At 46.4% G+C, this 18,871-nt stretch overlaps 1 protein-coding gene across 11 annotated transcripts in view; it reads right to left on the bottom strand.

Moving 5' to 3' along the window:
- Positions 1-18,410, bottom strand: part of MSI2 (musashi RNA binding protein 2) — a 255,745-nt gene extending 237,335 nt beyond the window's left edge. For all 11 annotated transcript variants that reach the window (XR_008467594.1, XM_054207877.1, XM_054207878.1 and 8 more), the window contains exons 1-5: positions 18,296-18,410; positions 18,040-18,080; positions 17,773-17,854; positions 17,349-17,433; positions 13,138-13,179 (exon numbers count right to left, since the gene is read on the bottom strand). Coding sequence is in view for 10 of the 11 variants with exons in the window: in XM_054207877.1 (XP_054063852.1) it covers positions 13,138-13,179; positions 17,349-17,433; positions 17,773-17,854; positions 18,040-18,080; positions 18,296-18,357 (312 nt within the window). In the remaining variant the exon portion in view is untranslated. The remainder of the gene's footprint in view (positions 1-13,137; positions 13,180-17,348; positions 17,434-17,772; positions 17,855-18,039; positions 18,081-18,295) is intronic.
- Positions 18,411-18,871: the final 461 nt, after the last annotated feature.

The following is an 18,871-nucleotide window of genomic DNA, read 5'->3' as shown; positions in this document are numbered from 1 at the left end:
ATTGTCAGCTTCTCAGCCCCGTGCCTCCCCTCGTCACCTACACCTGGGAACACACCACACAGCAGGTGTAGCCCCAGCACCGCATCGGGTTTGGAGTCACCTCCAAAGCACCTCTCCCCAGGCACCAGAGATTCCCCACTGTTACAAGTATTGCAGACCACGCGAGCAGCACTTCTGCTTTCCACATCCATAAAACACCGGTGATGACAATCACTTACCTCATCTCCATATGATAAGAATAAAGGTCAGATTTAAAGTAGTTTAAGTCATTTCAGCACACAAGTCTTTTGTGAACGTAGGATGCTGATGTCTCCAGGAATGTCCCACAGACTTGCAACTACATTTTGAATAAAACTTTTCCAAGAACCAGTTTTTCATTGGCAGCTCACTAAGCTGAAGACCAGAAGTTTTCAAAACATCACTCTCTGATTTTGATTTCAAATAGAGGATGGCATGCACACGTCTCCAAAAACTGCATTAGCTACTTCTTTGTGTATCTAGGTATTTTACTAGTAGTTTTCTGGTTTTGTTTTTAAAATGAACTTGAGTATACTAGGCAGTTTAGAAGCTTTGACCTGCTCCAACAGCAGCTAGTGGCTGACTCCAGCTAACTTCAATGAAAGCAAAGACAGTCATCACGGAGAAATTCAGAAAAGACCACCAAAACTATACATGGTCAGTTGGGGGTTTTTTTCCCTGGTCTTAATTCAGTGCTAGAACAAATAAAAAGATTTAGAAGTCTTGGATTCCTCTGGATCTATTTTCCTCCTTCAAAATAGCTGTCTTTTTGCCTCCAAATTAAAAAAAAAAAAAAAAAGAAAAAAGTATAACCCATTCCTGTCCAACAAGTGCCTCCCACACCCAAAAGTCATCCACAAAACAGTTACCTTCTTAAGGCCCAAACTTAGCCCCGGACTATTCACGTACTGCTCACTACAGTCTCCCAGGACTTCTGGCTCCTGTCTTATTCCATCCAGGTAGCCCTGGGCAGGTGATGGCAATGAGAATTACAAGAGTTAGAAATTGACTTCAGGCAATGAACACACCTCCCCGAAACACCCTAACGGCAGGAGCAAGGGGCAGAAAGGACAGCAAGCAGAGTCCTAGTAACACCGCCTGGAACAAGTAAATTTAAACCATCTAAGACTGTGCCTGTCTTGGGATTACCAACCTCAACGCAAAATGCCAGAGCTCTGCATATACCACTCCTTCTAGCACTCCAGCTACAATGCAGTAGAAGGTCTCTCACTCAACATTTCTTAGTGCAGTAGAGACATGAAAGTCACTTTACAAAATGGGCACCAGATCACGGTTCAGGAATGCCATGTTAGATTTGGTCACTCAATTGTACCAGCAGTGCAAGCTCCCCTTCTGCAGAGCAGCACCACCTCATGTGAGCAGTCCTCTGAAGAGCCAGCGAGTTCACCAAAACCTACCGGGTATTTAATACCGAGCATCTCAGATCTTTAGGCCTGCCAAGCAGCAGGAAACAAATCTTGCATATAACCACCAAATTAGCTCTTCCTCCCTCTGCCTCTTTACAGCCCAGAGCACATTTTCACCTGCATAACCAGCGCCAATAATCAGGTCAAGCAATTCAGGACTTGCTCTCTGATCTCTGTTCCACCTCAAGAAGCGCTTGGCAGCATCCATTCGTCTGCCTTGATCCAATGATCTCCAGTTCTTGGGAACACAGGACAAACAGGTGCTGTTGTCCTTCTCTCAGCTGGAGGAAATTCAGAACATTTCGAGGAAACAAAGGGAGGCACCCTCCATAGATGAAGGGCTGCACCTGCTGCAGACCTCTAAGAACATTAAGAAACAGCAAAATTTCTTTTGACCACGTCCATATAAGAAGCTTACCCTGCCAGTTGCATTCCTTCATCTGCAAGCTGGATGAAATAAGGTTATGTTTTCTGCAAGGACACTTGCCCTCCCCCACATTTTTCTTTCACCGTCATTTTCAAATGAATTGACACTTTATTTTACTTTCCAGATACCGCAAGAGATCGGGATTACACAGCACCAGCTGAATAACGTTCTGCAAACAGTCTCATCAGCTTCATGTGTTCAGATGACAGTGATGGGGACTATAAAAGCATGAAGACAGATAATCACTGCTTATGTCTGCAATTATAGTTCCAATAAAGTTTCTTCATGGCTCTTTAGCATTGAAGTCTTCGGACTGGTAACGAAATTGCTCCAATTTTTTTTTTCTGTTCTGTATTTTGTTCTTTTCCTATTGCATACACATATTTGATTGAGAGAAATGCCCCTACTAAAATATCCACTGGAGATACTGACAAAACAGAGGTCCAGAAATCGAAACTGGCTTCTAATAACTACAATAAAGTCAAAGCCACGCTCACAAAACTTTTGGGGGAATCATAACTTTGGAGGACTTTCCACTATCATTGCATTTGATCCAGAAGATTAATGACATAGAGGATGTGACCCAGATGACAAAGAGGAAAAAAAATAAAAATCAGACAAGACGATCACAAGTCCCTCTTCATACATAGATTGCCAGGCACATCGCATGCAGAACCTGCTGCTTTGATCACAGTTCACGGGATGAGGTGAGTCAGGAATTTAAAGCACAAAGGTACTGTGGCAGGAGACTCTTTCCAGGTGCTTTTCACCGCCATCCACCCACCCCCGGGATCGCAGGGCAGGAAATCCCCGCTCGGCAGGCAGAGGGCAAGAGAGGCAAGCAATTAATGGTGCGGCCCATCTCCGGCGCTGCGCTTCGCAGTGGAAGCACGTCAGGACACACGCCTCGTCTGCGCAAGACGCAGGGACCACCGCAGCCATCCCTCCAAGCTCCAACAGGGAGGAACGGCAGGCCACACAGGGAGAAACGGGTACAGTCCTGCAGCACAAAGGAGAAAGCCGGCTTCCAGGAGCGGGACCATGGGGTCGGAGGAGCGTCCGGCATGGCTGAGCGCCCAGCTCTGCGGGGAAGAGAGGAGCCAGCGCTTATCTGGAGGCAGAGGGACTCCAGGACACCTGCAGCTTAGTGCGCTTCCTCCTCTCCTCACTGAGGGCACCGAGACCAGCCCTGCGCTGCAACGCACCGCTGAGCCCACTTAAATCTACTGCCAGCCCCCGCCTTGCCTCCCAGCACTGCGTCCCAGCCCCGAGGCTAGTTTGTAACCACCATGTGACCGGCATCAGCCATAATTCATACCACAAACTACTTTTCACATGCTGTGGCCTAGCGTCCTTATCTCACTTCCCCCTCCCTGCAGCCCGGCCTCGCCGCCGCTGTTCGGAAGCCCCAACGTACGGCAGGAACCTCGGGAGCCAGCAGTTACAACCTCCGCCGCGCACCAAAGCGCCGCCACTCCAGTCAGGGCCTCCCTTATAAATTTTCCAATCAAAAGTCGTTAGAAAAAAAAAAATACAGAAAAACCTCAGTTTAACCCCTCAAAGGCAAGTCGCACAAAGAGCCGACAGTGTACAACACTGCTGCGCTTCACACGCTTCCTTCCCAACATCTCCTTCGGACAGGGCGGCCGTTTACCCTGTGGTGCCAACCCTGGGCGTCACTAAACGGCCGTGTCCTCTGCCTCATCCAAAGCTGAGATGCTTTGGATAATCCCCGGTTGCCCTTTTCCCCTGTGCCCCTCGCCTCTCCCGGCTCAGCAGCAGTGCCAGGCCTGCCAGGGCCTCATCGGCATTCGTACACCAAGGAAGACTCTTACTGATGGCGACACTGTGCTTCCTCAGTGGCCAAACCCAGCTAACAGTGGTCCTGGGACATTACCGCAGCAGGTTTTACAAGGGGCTTTTTCACCAACTGCTACTAGAACAGTTCAAATGTTATCTATGCTGCCTATTCAGCTGGCCACCCATCCAGGGCCGCGGTTATAAAGTTGAGCTACAGAAAGGTCGCATGATACCTCACCTGGAGTACTGCGTACAGCTCTGGGGCCCCCCAACATTAGAAGGACATGAGCCTGTTGGAACAGGTCCAGAAGAGGCCACAGAGACACTCAGAGGGCTGGAGTCCCTCTCCCATGAGGACAGGCTGAGAGAGTTGGGGGTGTTCAGCCTGGAGAAGGGAAGGCTCCAGGGAGACCTTAGAGCCCCTTCTAGTATCTGAAGGGGGCCTACAGGAAAGCTGGGGAAGGACTTTTTACAAGGGCATATAGTGACAGGACAAGGGGTAATGGCTTCAGACTGTAAGAGGGAAGATTTAAATTAGATATCAGGAAGAAATTTTTCACTCTGAGGGTGGTGAGCCCCTGGCCCAGGTTGCCCAGAGCAGCTGTGGCTGCCCCATCCCTGGAGGGGTTCAAGGCCAGGTTGGACGGGGCTTGGAGCAACCTGGGCTGGTGGGAGGTGTCCCTGCCCAGGACAGGGGGTTGGTGGGTAGATGGTCTTTAAGGTCCTTCCAACCCAAATCATTCTGATTCTGTGAAAGCGACTGGGGAGGAAGGTGAGCTGTCTAGTACAAACACATCAACCAAAAAACCCCACCCCAAACACCTTATACTGAAGACCTTTTAAGGAGAGGGACCCCTAGCCACAAGAAGCTGACATTTTTTGCTGTAGTTGGCTCAGCAGGGCTCTTTCGGGTCTCACATGAAAGATCTGCCAGGGATCCTCAGGACGTGGCAGAGAGCAATGGCCCGACACTATCCAACACAATGGTCGATAGCAGCCCTGCACCAAAAGGTGAGGCGATACCCCCGTGTGCTCAGAAAATTCCTATCATATTTCACATCTGAGCATTAACTTCAGGTTTCTTTTCAATGTTTTCTGTTCCCTTCCACAATTCACTGAGCACACAGCACTGCTATAGGCTTTGTAGGTCTGCCAAATACAACACCCGAAGTAGGCAAAATTCACCAGCAAATGAACATCTTTATACTCATTTACAACACTTTGCAAACCTTTGGCAAAAGGATAAATGCTCAGTGTCTGTGTCAGGCTCTGCGCACAGCTCGGGCTCAGAGCAGGGAATAGCACCAGCACATCTCTGAACATAAATGATTGATATCGTAGCCAAATGGAAAACTCTGCAGAAGTTTCACCCTTTCAGTAAGCACTGCAGAAAAATCACTAGTGATGTCCCCTTCAGCAACACCTTTTTCCATCAGCGCAACAAACAGCAAATCTGCCAGCGCTGGGGGCTCGCAGCTGCCAAGCTTTTGCCACAATCCAAGCCTCCAACTTCAGCGATACCTCTCAGTCCAGTAGGATTTACGGATACTTCGGACAAATGCTCAGCTCCTTGCAACCTCTTTACACACCACACCAAATTACCCTTTGGGAAGATTCCTGAACAATGTTTATTCAGCAACTGTTATAAAACCCTTTACCGACTCCCTGTCTAGCAGGCATTCCGTTTCCACAATCATTCAAGAAGCTGAAAGTCTTGCTGGAACTTCACAGTCCCTATTTTAAATAAATCAAATTTTCAAAACACCTCTTCACCTTGTGTTCCTCACCTTCTCTTTGATACAAAACTGATGCACAGAACAACATAAAGACAAGCTCAGAGTCAGGAATACTGAAACACAAATTAAACCAGCACAGCGCAGGTCTGGGGACACGACAGAAGAATTCAGTATCCTCTGGGCAACACCAGCACTCCCAGCAACCCAGCCCTGAACCACCAGGACTGGAGCTGCACCAGGAGCCTGCCCACCTTCCCAGCCGAGGCCTTGCTCCAGCCGTAGCTCATAGCTGTATGGCACATACTGAGGAAAATAAAACCAACAGGACTTAACAACTTCAAACCCTGGGAACTATTTAATTCACTAGATATTAGTTTCTTTCCCCGACCCCACCATTTTCTCTCCCACCTGCCAGGCCACCTCATTACTGTCACTCTGCATCAGTTCTTGCTACAGTAGTTTTCTTGGACCTTTGCCCCTTTAGTCAGCTTGAAACCTCTTCCCTATTGTACATCTGAGTCAATGGGAAATTAATGCAAGTCTTTGCTGGGGGGAGAGAAGGGCAGAGGGAGCAACCCTTTCTGCTGCTGTCAGTACTTCTTCTCCTTCACCCTTCTTGCCACATACACTTCATCAACATATTAAGAAGCCTCGTCCACATTTAACTGTGCTTCCTGAGGTCTCAGGAACTATTCCTCAATGTGGAGAACTGCGTTAAGTCTTAGCAGGGCAGGGTCTGTCTTTATAATACAAAGTTCCCAGAGTACAATCTTAATACTTGGTTTAAGCCTACTCAGTCACAACATTACACCCAGCTGCAGATGCCCCAGCACGAGGAATGACTGAGCAGGGGAGAAGAACTTCCTTACATTCTTCACATTTTCTCTGCACTCAAAAAATAAAGGAAATATTTTCAACAGGAGAGCAGCAAAATGCCAAAGTTTAGCAGTAACTTATTAATACCGCATGCTGATCTGACTACAGAGATTCACATTAACTTTCAAATTACTCAGCAAACCACAATTTCTACAGCAATAATGGTAGAAACCTAAGCCACGTTGAACAGTACTCACATAGTTTACAGAATTATTCCAGTGACTAAGGCAAATAGAATGTGTGATTGCACAGCTAGAGACTAAATTAAGCTTAGACAATGATTTATTTAATTTATTTAATTTTTTTTTAAGTCTGATGCTACACTGCCCTTGCAGTCACTTTTCTGAGGAAACAGCAGATTAATGTTTTCTTGCGAGTGAAATCCTCTGGTGAAGGGGGGAAAGTGGGAGAGATGAAACCGACTATCTCTGAAGAAGTGATGGGACAGACCACATACAAAGTACTCTCAAATACACAAAGTAATCTTTTAATCTTTTTCTGCTACAGCTCCACAGTTCAACAAAGCATTTAATAATATGCTTTTAGTCCATCCTGATTCAGCAAAGCACTTACCCACATGCTTATGCCAACTTAAGTATATGCTTAAGTGCCTTCGCACAATAGGGACAGAGAAGATTCAGGCCCTGCTGATGAACCATTTTCTGAAACAAGCCATTTTTTCCTAAGATGACTGGCTCTATTTACAGCCTCTCCTCCCTTTATAGCATGACCCAAAACGTGTTTAAGGAGAACACTAAAATACAACTGAGAAGTCAAATAACTATCAGGAACAGAAAAGACATCTATGGCTTAATGAAATACAAGAGTTGTGCTTTTTCCTTCTCAGCATAACATATGCCTTGATCTACACACACCACGTCACCCTGTTTCAATAGCTCTCCTCTAAAAATAAGTTACAAGTTCCCTTAATGCTTTGGATTTCACAACATTTATGAGACTATCACCAGAGTCAACAGGCTAAAAAAAGAATCCATTAGCATTAACTGGCCTGTCACTGGCAGTGACAAATAAATGAATTTGATGGTTTTAGATCAGTCATTAGTAGACCTACCCCCAAGCTGATAAAGGCTCAGCACTTTGCAGACGAGATGTACTCAATCTGGAAGCAGAGAGGAACGCACAAGGGTGTTAGCACTCCTTCCATTTCCCTGACCTCCGTCATTTCGGACCCTTCCCTAGCATATCCAAGCAGCAAGGTCTTGGTGCAGAAGAGTTACCTGGTAGACGCCATTAAAAATAATCCAACAATACAGAAAAGCACAGAGGATGTAGAAACACCTTTTTAAAAAAAAACAAAACAAACAAATCCCAAGTTAGATGATGTTCAATTTTAATTTTTAGTTAGCAGTAAGTCAAAGGGAAGGAAAGTACATTAGGATGATTCTTAACATGAAAGACATCCTTAGGCAATGGTAATGGAAATACGTACATCTTACACAAGTACAAGAGAGTCTGTGGGGATTAAGGACAACATGAGCAACCTACCTGACTGGTTGGGGAGAAGAAATAAATGTTTACATCTCCAAAACCAACAAAATTACAAAAATCCATCTCAGCTCTTGCTTCTGACAAATCTCACTGCACTCCACAGAACGCCTCGCATGGCCACGTCTTCCTCTGTCTGCCAGCAGCCAAGAACAGAGATCATGGTGTGCCTCCAACAGATCGCAGAAAGCAAGAATCTGAGCCCAAGAATAACGGGTTTCAAAACCCTGGTCCTCTACTACCTGAGAAGACCTGGGTTGATCGGCCAAGACTCAGACTCATCAACTTTTCCATCTGACCTTCCGATGCCAGAGGGAGACAAATTCTCAGAGCAGCTTACCCTGGACAAGGGTTCTGCATCAGGGCTGGCCGAACGAGATACCCAAACACCAGCCATCAGCCACACAAAGAGATCCCTCATACCACCTGGAAAGGACTTTGTATTACTCTGTATGCAGAAGATACAGCGACATTATTAAGGTACACATCTATGCCCAATGCCAAGAGCAGGAAATGCTTCCTTGCTTACTTCATCCAGACCTGCAGGGGAATTTTAAAAAAGAATAAAAAAAAGAAAAGCAAAAAACAGGGCAAAGGCCTGACCTTGCTCCTCTTTACAGCCTGGTGGGGAAGGAAGGGTGGCAGGAACGGAAGAATCCTGAGTTCTGCTAGGGTGTTCAGTTCACATTCTTTTGAAAGAGACTTCAAAGTCTACACAGTACTTAAAATAAGATGGGAAGTAGTGGGACTAACCTGGAGCAGTTCACAGGCAAAAGCAGGGAAGGAAACAAACAACAAAACTCTTGATTTTCAAGGTCCGTCATTTGCTTTGGAGTAAAATCTCTCTCTGCTACTCTGGCTCACACTTATCAGGCAGCCAAGGGATGCAGACACCCCACCCACAGTTAACTTAATTGGAATCAGACATACAAATACACTGGTTAGCTTTAAAAAAAAAAAAATATCCCAGGTTAGCCTGGGTGTTATTCCAAAAGGGCATGCCCTCCATTTGCTGCTCGGGAATAGCCAGCTTCACGTGGCTTTAACCAGGGGCGACTCAAATGAAAGGAGAGTTGTTGACACTGTTTTTTTTGCCAAAGAAGGAGGAACAGATGTGCACAACTGCACCTCTTACAGCCCATGTGTGGGGCCAGACAGGAAACCAGCCAGTCCACAGAAGAGGTACGCACACTTTCCAGATAGCCCAACTGACTGGAGCACAGAGATGCCAGATCCAGTTACTAGTTCTGCACTGTCCTCTGTTGGAATAAAATACATCTAATAAAAACATCAGTACTCAGCATCACCATCAGGCTATCAGACAAAAGGCTTCGCTCACCCAATAAAGCCCTTTTGCTATTTTGTGACCAAACGGTCACCAGAATACTGCACCCAGAGCAGATCAGATCCCAAATTACGATACACAATCTTGACAGCAACCACCTCTCCTCTGGGTCATGAGCAGACAGGACGCTGGACACCCAGCGCCCAGACACAGCCCACACCACCCACCTCCAGCAGCAGCTCCAGGAGTCAGCAGCAGTCATCGGCTTGTCCTTTTTATTTAACCACCGCTGAAGAGGAAGGGCACAGACCATCGCCAGCAGGTCACATGTATGATGCCAATGAATGACGCTAAATGCTACTACAGGTAGTTCCAGCTTGTTGACTTGCTGGAGCAATTCCCAACCATTCGCGTTATGCCCCTGTAGTAAGTGACGGGAAGAACAGGCACCTCGGTCCCATCCTGGAGGAACCCAAGCACAAAATACAACTCAGTGGGCAGCCTCACTAGCTGTTAACTTTGACTGAAGTTTTATCTGCCTGTTTCATACGTGGCTTTGCACGACGAAGCGTCCAAATTTCTATACCAGTAAGTCACATAGGGGTATTTTTGTGGCCAAGGAGCTTCTTCACGGACTGAGGCTGCTGTCCTTTTGCTCTTCAGGTTTGGTTTGGTTTGTTTTTTAGATAAATCACCAAGGGGGCAGGTGGGAAGGAGGATGGAAATTGCTTACATTTGAAAATATCTAAGAAACATGCTGAATTTGATAAGGCTTCTCCAACCTAATATAGCAAGTAATGTCAGAACTGACAGGCTATGAATATTAAAAAGTCAAATTATCGTAGTCTTCAGTATTCAAAAGGGGGTACAATACTACTGCCTCCCCCCCAATCACTGCTGCTTTTTAAGGATCTTTAAGTCAGCAGAGTTATAAATGATCAACTGTTACAGAGCGCCTTCCAGCACTTGGAATCAAGACAGGTTTTTATCAAGGAACAGCAGCCACGAGAAAGCATACGTATATTCTTTTCATCGCGCTGTTAGCCATACACCAGAACCTCAACAAGTTAAACCCCTGCAGCACATTTCCTAAAACAATGGCTTCAAGTCGTCCTGGACTTCACAAGGAGAGCAGGATTACACATAAGGCGTAATCCACCAGAGGCAACCACCGAGGGTTTTCTGCGAGGGTCATTCTGAGAAAATAAGGGAAGAATGCTCTGCTGTTACAACCTGCCACTTCTTGCTCACTAACCAATTTGCATCACCAGAGAGGTGTCAAATCATGGAGATGCAGTTTAAAAAGCCCAAAAGAAAGCATTTTACTGGGCTGTGGTTTGAAAGGGGAAGACCAGCCAATTAAAGTGAACCCAAAGCGGGGAAGGAACGAGCACAAATTATTGTGCGTGCACAAATAAGTGCGGGTGACCCCGCAGACCGCAGCGAGCATGGGATCCGGTAAAGGAGGCGAAGGCAGCCCAAGAGCCAGCGCAGCTGCTGCCCACTGAAGAGTTAATCGAGCCGAGGCAGGTCAAAAGGGCTCCCGAAGGAAGGGGATGGATGGAGGGAAGCTGCCAGAAGGTCTGTTTGCCTGCACAAGAAGGGGGAACGCGCCCGCCGCCACCTTGCCTCCACCTCAGCACCCAGCCGCTGCCAGGAAGACCACTGAAAAAAGGGCCAATGCCCATTTTGCTAAATACACCAGGAAGGAAGAGACTACTCAGGAAAAAAAAAAAAAAAAAGAAAAAAAGAGAAATATCTCCCCTTGCACGTAGAGAGAGACAGAGACATTTCATTAAATGCCATTAATCTCCACAGACCCAAGCATTAGCTAGTTAATTAGACTAAAGTACAGTCACATTTTAACGCTGAGCATTCGGTATTCAGCTGGGATAAATGAACAACTAAAGTCCAAAACCTTAATTCAGTATCTAATTAAAAAACAGAAAACAAAAAACCCAGCTTATGAAATGCAGTCCAGAATAATACGTCATAATTGATGTAAAAATCTGTTCCTTATTGCATCTGATTTTCCCCAGTTTCCTGATGAGGCTCCTTCCAATCTTAAGATTTTTTTCAAGTGCCCTGTAGAAATCCCAACACTTTAGAAAGGACAAGTGTGTAAAAAGCAGAAACAGACACTGCTGACCTCTCCAGAGAGAGCGAGTTCCTGCTAAGAGTGGAATCCAGCGTAAGTTCCAGGATTTGCCCCACGCTTGAAAGATGTCTGTTACCAAAAACAAACACAAAAAAACCCAACTACGTGGAGAAAAACAAAATCCCCTTTGTAAAAATGACCTGATTTTGCACTCTTTAACAAGAAAATTTAACACGCTAATACCCACGGCATAAGACATGCCCTGGTTTTTTTTATTGTTATAGAAGACATCACATGGGACAGCTTAACAGCTCTCTTGTAAGCGTTATAAACTTTTACAAATAACACTGTAGAAACAGATAACTGGTAACTGAAGACAGTTTAAAATGTAAATAAGCCTTTAAAAGGTATTGGGAAGGGGGAAAGGAGCATCAGCCACAGTGCGAGATCATCTTCATATTTTAATTATGAAACCCTTCAAAATTTGGATAACTTGAAACTTTATCTTAAAGACAGCATGAATCCAACAACATAATCCAGAAGCCACAAGCCCTACGAACTATAAACTCTTTGCTTAGCACAGAAGCAAGCCAGACACGCCATTATTCACTAATTAGTTATTAGATACGACCTATGAAGAAAAGAACCTCTAAATATTTGACTACATTATTTTGGTTTAAAATTCTGCAAGTCGGCCGCTGGGTTTTGGTTTTGTGTGTTGTTTTTTTTCTTTTAGAGAAATCACTAGCGTCTCTCCTGCTACATGCCTAGGGTTCTTAAGTTACACATCATTTTTCCTGGGCGCGTGTTTTGTACAGTATTTAACACTATGGTTCCACACGCTATTAAACTGCTTGCTTTCATGAGGAGCTATATGCAATAAAATTGTTAGGCTGAATTTATTCAGGTGGTCTCATGCCACCAACGTTAAACCACTTTTCCTTATTGACTTGCATCCACAACTTTGCAGCCTTGTCTTTGCGCTGTTTAACGGAACACTGTAGTAACGCAACACAATTAGAGTGTACACAAGTGGCATACACCAGCTAAATTAAGTTATTCCAATAGGCCATCAAAAACAAATAAATAAAAAAAGAAAAAAGTAAATTACAAAAGTTTTCCTTCAGCCTCTGCCTTTCAAAATTCAAATACGAATGACTGCACGTTTGGCTTTGAAACTGATGTGTTGTTTTTGTTAGGCACAACCTAAAGAGCAACAGCCACTTCTAATTCCTCCAGCAGCAATGGCACCCAGCGCTGCGTCAGAGCCAGCGCAGGCACAGCTCCTCGGCACATGGCTACGGCCGCTTTGTCCCAGCGCGGAGACCGGCCGCGCTACAGCAAGAGTGCCCTGGAAGAAGAAGGTCACTTCTCCAGCTAGCCCGATCGGTTCAGAGACTTAAAGCTCATTGTTTCACTGTTCTTGCAAAAGAATACCCCATGGCCTGAAGAGTTCAGAGCTTCATCAGAAACTTGCTATCCAATGCTTATTAGTCTCCAAACGCATCTCTGAAGTTATACAAAAGAAAATTTGCAAACAATGAAGGCAGAGATATATTCCCATCCAACACAACCACAGAACTGAAAGCTCAGCTCAAAACAAGCCCGAAGTCTGCACTTAATCCAAACGCTCTTCATAAACACCATGCAAAACATATCGCATAAAATAGCATGACAAACGCCAAGTACCGCAGCAGCAATCTCCCACCAGAACTAGAGAAGGCTCTGCTCTCCAGCCAGCCGCCACTGACCGCGACTCTGCAAGGAGACGGTTAAACTGGAGACACGCAATATCGCACAAAGCAGCTCTCCTGTAGTTTCACAGCCATACGCTGATACCCTTAAGACGCCATGCACTCCGGCTTTAAAAGCTTTCATTGCCAATTCCCTGTTTGAAACCTGAACTGCCTGGCAACAATGATTCTCTGTGTGCCTAAAATCCTATTATCGATCCTCCTACTTACCTTAGGCTGTGCTCGTCGGGGAAATGCAACTTTAGGGTCAATCTGAGGAAAAAGAAACGGGAAATCAACAAGATAGCTTTTGTTGTCAATTCATATATTTTATTTTTTTTAAATCACTGAATTAGTAATCCCTCATTTCTCAGGCTTGTAATTCAGCACACTGGGTCATCTAGAACTACTCTGGAACTGATGGATCACAGTCTGGGTTTGTCTGGGGAAGGAAGATGGGAAAAGAGGAAGAAAACATCCCTTCTGTACACCTCCTGTAGCACCTTCTGGGCAGCAACCTCCGCTGGGGCTCAGGGAGCCCTGTCTTAGCCTCTGGGTGCTGCCTCTACAACCAAAACCGCTCGTTAAACGCTATCTGCATGTTCTGGAGGGTGCGCAGAAAGACAGCCAGCATTCCTGATCAAGATCTAAAGCTGTTGGGTTCGACACCTGCACCTTCCTTCAGTTGGGTTTGGGGTTACTTTGTTTTTCTTTTATTTTTCTGATTTGTTTTGCCAACTGACTAGCAATACCATGCACAAAGTCAAAATATTCACATTTCAATTATTAAAACTAAAACGTTAGAAGGACTACAATATTATCCTTCACAACAATACGCCAAGTTGATGCGTTTTGCTCACCCTCAAAGAGTATCTGTGAGCCATGAAAGGGGCATTTATGGGAAGGGGTGGCAAGAGGGGAGAGCAAGACACAAATGAAACGCATAGGCATTTTAAACCAGAAGAAACCAAGTTCTTAAAAAATATTTTCCATGAAGGAGTTACCTAAAGTATTCTTGAATAAAGCATGCCACCAGAGAGACAAAAAGGAAAAAAAAAAAAAAAAAAACCACAAATCTTTGTTTTACCCCGTGCTCCCTCGTTTAAGATGCAACATTGACTCCCATTGCACTGCATAAATTGGAAAGCGTGTCCACTCTGCAGTTCCAAAATGCTAATTCTGCAATTTGAAAAACAACTTCCACATGGATCCTCTTTAAAAAGGGACTCTTCTCTACCATTCAAAAATTCCTTAAAAACAAGAAGACACCACTGCAGATGCACATCCAGATGTAAATAAAAATCATACCTTTTAAACAACTGCCCATCTTAAATTGTCATCTTTAAAAAATGATTGCAATCGAATGTCTACGTGCTGCTGAATTCACCTGTTTTTCCGCAACACCTGCACACATACATGTTCTAAAGAAAGAGTCTGGAAAAGGCTTTTTTAAAGGACTAAATCCCACCTTAACTGTGCAACTTGTGACTGCTTTCAGTGTCATCTCTGACGACTGTGTAACAAAGTGATGAAACTAATCCTGATTGTGTTAAGGCATATTTAGAAGTAGAGACTTTCTTTCATAGCTTGGGTTTGGTTTCTGTTGGGTTTTTCCCCCTCAAGCTAACCCTGATTAGGAAAAGGAGATGTTTCCATTTGGTATTGTTGTTCCTGGGGTGATAAATACTCCTGTCACTGATAAATAACCATGGGCCTCTCCTAAAAAGCAGTTTTACTCAATTAATTTGTCAAAATTGGAAATAGCACAAACATTTGATGTGCAACTGATGAACTGATTTGTCTACATCAGATACAAACGGAGTATCTTTTTTGGGACACACCTGAGAAATGAGCGATTACATGCCACTTTATTGTTCAAAAAGCATAAAAAGTAACATTCTTTATCTAGAAAGCTAACCTTTTCATAGAGATTAACATTATCTACAAATATATTCAGCACTGACTAGGCATTTGTCTACTGGGGAAATACAACAGGTACGGATTTTCCACAGCGATACCCAAAGGTAGATGCAAATATGCACATTTCTATGTTTGCTTCGAAAGCAAAAGTTTTCTCAACAAAGAACACCACTCCCACCAGAAGGACATCGCTGCAAAGTCCCACTGGTAAAAAGTTGGAAGAGCCATTAAACTCTAAAGCAACACCTTCATTTTTGAAGGTCAAAGACCATAGAGTTCTTTGCATCACAGCGACACCCCTTCTCAAATAACTGAATTTTCCTTCACAAAACCTTTTGGATGAACACCATCAGCGTTTGAAGAGGAACACCAGCAATCAACATGGCAAATCCGTACCTTTTGCATATCCCTGTCAACTATTTAAACAACAACCAAAAAAAAAAAAAAACTTCTACCAAAAAAAAATTAGTTAGTTAGGTACAATTCTACTTACTGTATCTACAAGTCCTCTAGGAAATGACTATAATACTATTTCTGATATGAATGGCCATTACCTAAACAAAGCTTTTAACGTAACTGTAAACAAGAGCGACGTTTCCATGCCAATACCCAACCGATCTGCCTCCTGTGCTGAACGTTGAAACAGAGTCAAATGCTATGTTATACTAAAGAACAGTTACTATAATATGTCTACAAATAAATGCCTGACAGGGAACCTGACTAGTTGTCTGTTTTACTTTTAAGCTGCGTTACTGATGCTAAGGTCGATTTCTTATTCGGATTGATTCAATCATTATCACGCAACCAAAACTGAGGCAAATTTGTCCTGGTCAAGCTTTTCACCCCTCCCCCAGAGAGGAGCAAATTAATACATTGTAGGGACCAGACCATGATACAGGAAAAAAGCTGGGGGAGGACCTAATTATAGTCAGAAATATGACAGGGTGTCCTCCCATGATTTTTTTTTAAACCCTCATTCAACATACTGTTTGCCTTTGTTCTTCTTATCTAAATTTATCTTTAAAAACACATAGAGAATATAGCTGTACATGAAAAGTCTGGTGAGTTTAATCTCAGCAGCACACTGGAATCAGTTATCTTACCATATCTGATTAAACCTAAAATCAAATTATTAAGGCATGTGAAAGTATGGGCTACGTGTTCAGACAAGCCCAGCAGAATTTGTAGGTCGAATTAAAAAACACTAGATTCCACCTGCTTCCACGAGGGCTTTGGGCTTTTTGTTTTCATATAAATTGCATTTTAAAACCAAAATAACCATACACTCATGTTTGCTCCCTGCTTCTTCTATTCTTTCATTTAACTATAATCTCATACACACAGGCACACACAAGATGCTTCTGCACTGAGACAGGATTCCTCCTAACACCATGCTCATGTTAAAATAAAACCTTTAAAATCCTGAACACACACAGTAAAAGACAGTTACAGCGAGGAACGGATACGTTCAGCAGCAGCTCTCTGCCAGACAGTTAAACCAGCACCATCCTTCCCTTCCCAATGCGCGACCCCCTTCAGACCGAGCCGTACCAAGCCAGAATGACCTCTACCCGCGTCCTTCCCCCCCGCCCCTTCCACCTCTGCTGAGGCTGAAAAATTGCGAGAAAGTAAGAGGCACGAAAACTTCACCCTTTTGCATGGCCTTGATGGCAGGGAGAAAAGCAGGGCCTAAAGCCACGCATGCCTTTTGTTTGACCCAATACGGAAAACTGTATCAGGTCACGGGGGAAACTCACATGTGGGTTTGGTTGTTTGGCTTTTTAAAAAAAAAAATAAATAAATAAATAAAAAAAAGGCAAGTGTAACAATGTAACATTTATTTAAAAAATAAACAGACCAGCTCAATCTCATGAGCATTTTCCTTATGTTATCCACTGGAGACTGTAGCAAAATGCTCTTGGAGAAACAACAGCGAATTGGGATTTGTGCTTCCCTACCACCTCTGCTCTCCAGCTCTCCATAAATCCACGCATACGTTTCATAAGGGCCCTGGCATCACAGGTGAGGGGAACCTCTCCGAAAAATGACTTTGGGAAATGACACTAGAAGCAGCTTTTACGATTTGCCACTTAAGTCACTCGCACCTTGAAACGCGCACACCAATAAATAAATAATCAATCAAAAGAAGGAGAAAGTTCCCCGCAAAAAGCATTCTGCAGCACAACACCAAAAAAAAAAAAAAAAAAAGAGTTGGATTTTACTCTACAATTTTTTCAATGTCACCGCTCAATAAAATATAAGGCTGGGGGAGGAGCCATCGGTCGGTATGGCTAAATCCGGATTTAAAAAAAAAGTTACCACTTTTTGTAAGTTAAAGGCGGACTCGAGGAGGAAAAAAAAGGAAAAACCCCAAACAGGCGAAGTCCCCGTTCAATCCCGTTCAATGACAGCCTGACACGGCCCCGCAAAGCCCGGGCGAAGGCGCGGGCCGGGTCCCCGGCAGGTCGCCGGTCACAGCCGGGGGAGCGGGGGTCCGGGCCCCCCCCGCACCGCCCACCTACCGTCTTGGAGTCCAGCTCGTGGTGCGGCTGGGCCAGGACTTTGTCTACACTCGCCGGATCCGCGAACGTAACGAACCCGAAGCCTCTGCGGGAGACAAAGAGCGAGGGGATGGGGATGGAAGAGGGGGGGAATGATGAGAACTAGCGACGAGGAGAGGAGTCATAAAAATAAATGGCCGTGTCCTCCCCCCTCCCCTTCCCCAAAGCCGCCGGTAACGAGCCCCGACCCGCCGCCCCTGCGCCGGCCGCTTTGTTTCCTACAGGGATGCGGCGTGGGAAGACCCCCATGCGTGGAGTGGGATGGGGATGAGAATGATGAGGGGAGGGGGGACGGGGATGAGGATGGGGGGTGTCCACCCGCCCCGGCGGCAACTCGCGAAGTTTTGTCAACCCGCCCCCCTCGGGTGGGCGGCGGTGGCTTTACCTGGAGCGCTTGGTGGTGGGGTCCCGCATGACCATACACTCTCTAATTTCTCCGAATTTGCTAAAATAGTCTCTAAGGCTGTCTGCGGAGAGAGAGAGAGAAGCAGAGAGGCAGAGGAGGGGAAGGGGAAGGAATGGGGGGGGTGGGGGGGGTCGGCCAGGCCCCGGCGCGGCGGGACGCGGCCCACGCGGGGCGGGACGCGGGTGGAAGAAGGAGGAGGAGGAGGGGGGGGGGGGCGTGGGGAGAAGGGGGGATGTCGGTCCTTACCTGGTGAGGTTTGCCAGCTGAGGCCGCCGATGAACATCTTGCTGGAGGGAGAGAAGAGAGCGGAGTTGAACGCCGGTGCGGGATCGGCCATTTTGACGGGGCACCTCACGGCGGCGCGGAGCGGAGCGGCGAGGAGCGGGGCGGGAGGCGGAGGAGGGGGGGGGGGGAGGCCGGCCGACCGGCCGGTCGGCCGGCCTCCCCCCCACCCCGCCGCCTCCCGCCCCGCTCCTCGCCGCTCCGCCGCTCGCCGACTTACCCGGGGTCGTGCTGCGCCTCGCCGGGGCTCCCCGAGGTAGCCTGGCTCCCGTCCGCCTCCATGGCCGCGCGGAGCCCGCAGCGATCCGCGCCGAGTAAGAGCACCCCCCCACCACCCCAAGCCCGCCCAACCCGCCCCCCCCCCCCCCCCGGCCCGGCTCTCTTCGCTCCGGTTGCTTTTTCTCTTCTTTTTTTTTTTTTTTTTTTCCTCCTTCTTCTTCTGTTTTTTTTTTTTGTGTATTTTCTTTTTTCCCCCCTTCCCTTCCCCCCCTCCTCCTCCCTCCGCTACCGGAGGATCTCACTGGAGAGGCGCTGGGGAAGCAGCCAGATCCGTCACACGTGGGATCGGCTTAGCTCAGCGCCGCGCCGCGCCGTCCCTCCCTCCCCCCGCCACCACCATCCTCCTCCTCCTCCTCCTCCCCTCCATCCCTCCCTCCCTCCCGCCCCCGCGCCACGGGGCGGGGCCCGCCGCCGTCGCGTGGCCCTCCTGTGACGTCACCGCCGCGCGCGCGCACACACACCCCCCCCTCCAACACCCCACCCCCCCAACACCGGCACCGAGCCGTGTCCCGTTGCC

Source organism: Rissa tridactyla, chromosome 7 (genome assembly GCF_028500815.1).
Source record: "Rissa tridactyla isolate bRisTri1 chromosome 7, bRisTri1.patW.cur.20221130, whole genome shotgun sequence".
NCBI lineage: Eukaryota > Metazoa > Chordata > Aves > Charadriiformes > Laridae > Rissa > Rissa tridactyla.
This window is presented reverse-complemented; position numbering and strand designations above follow the sequence as displayed.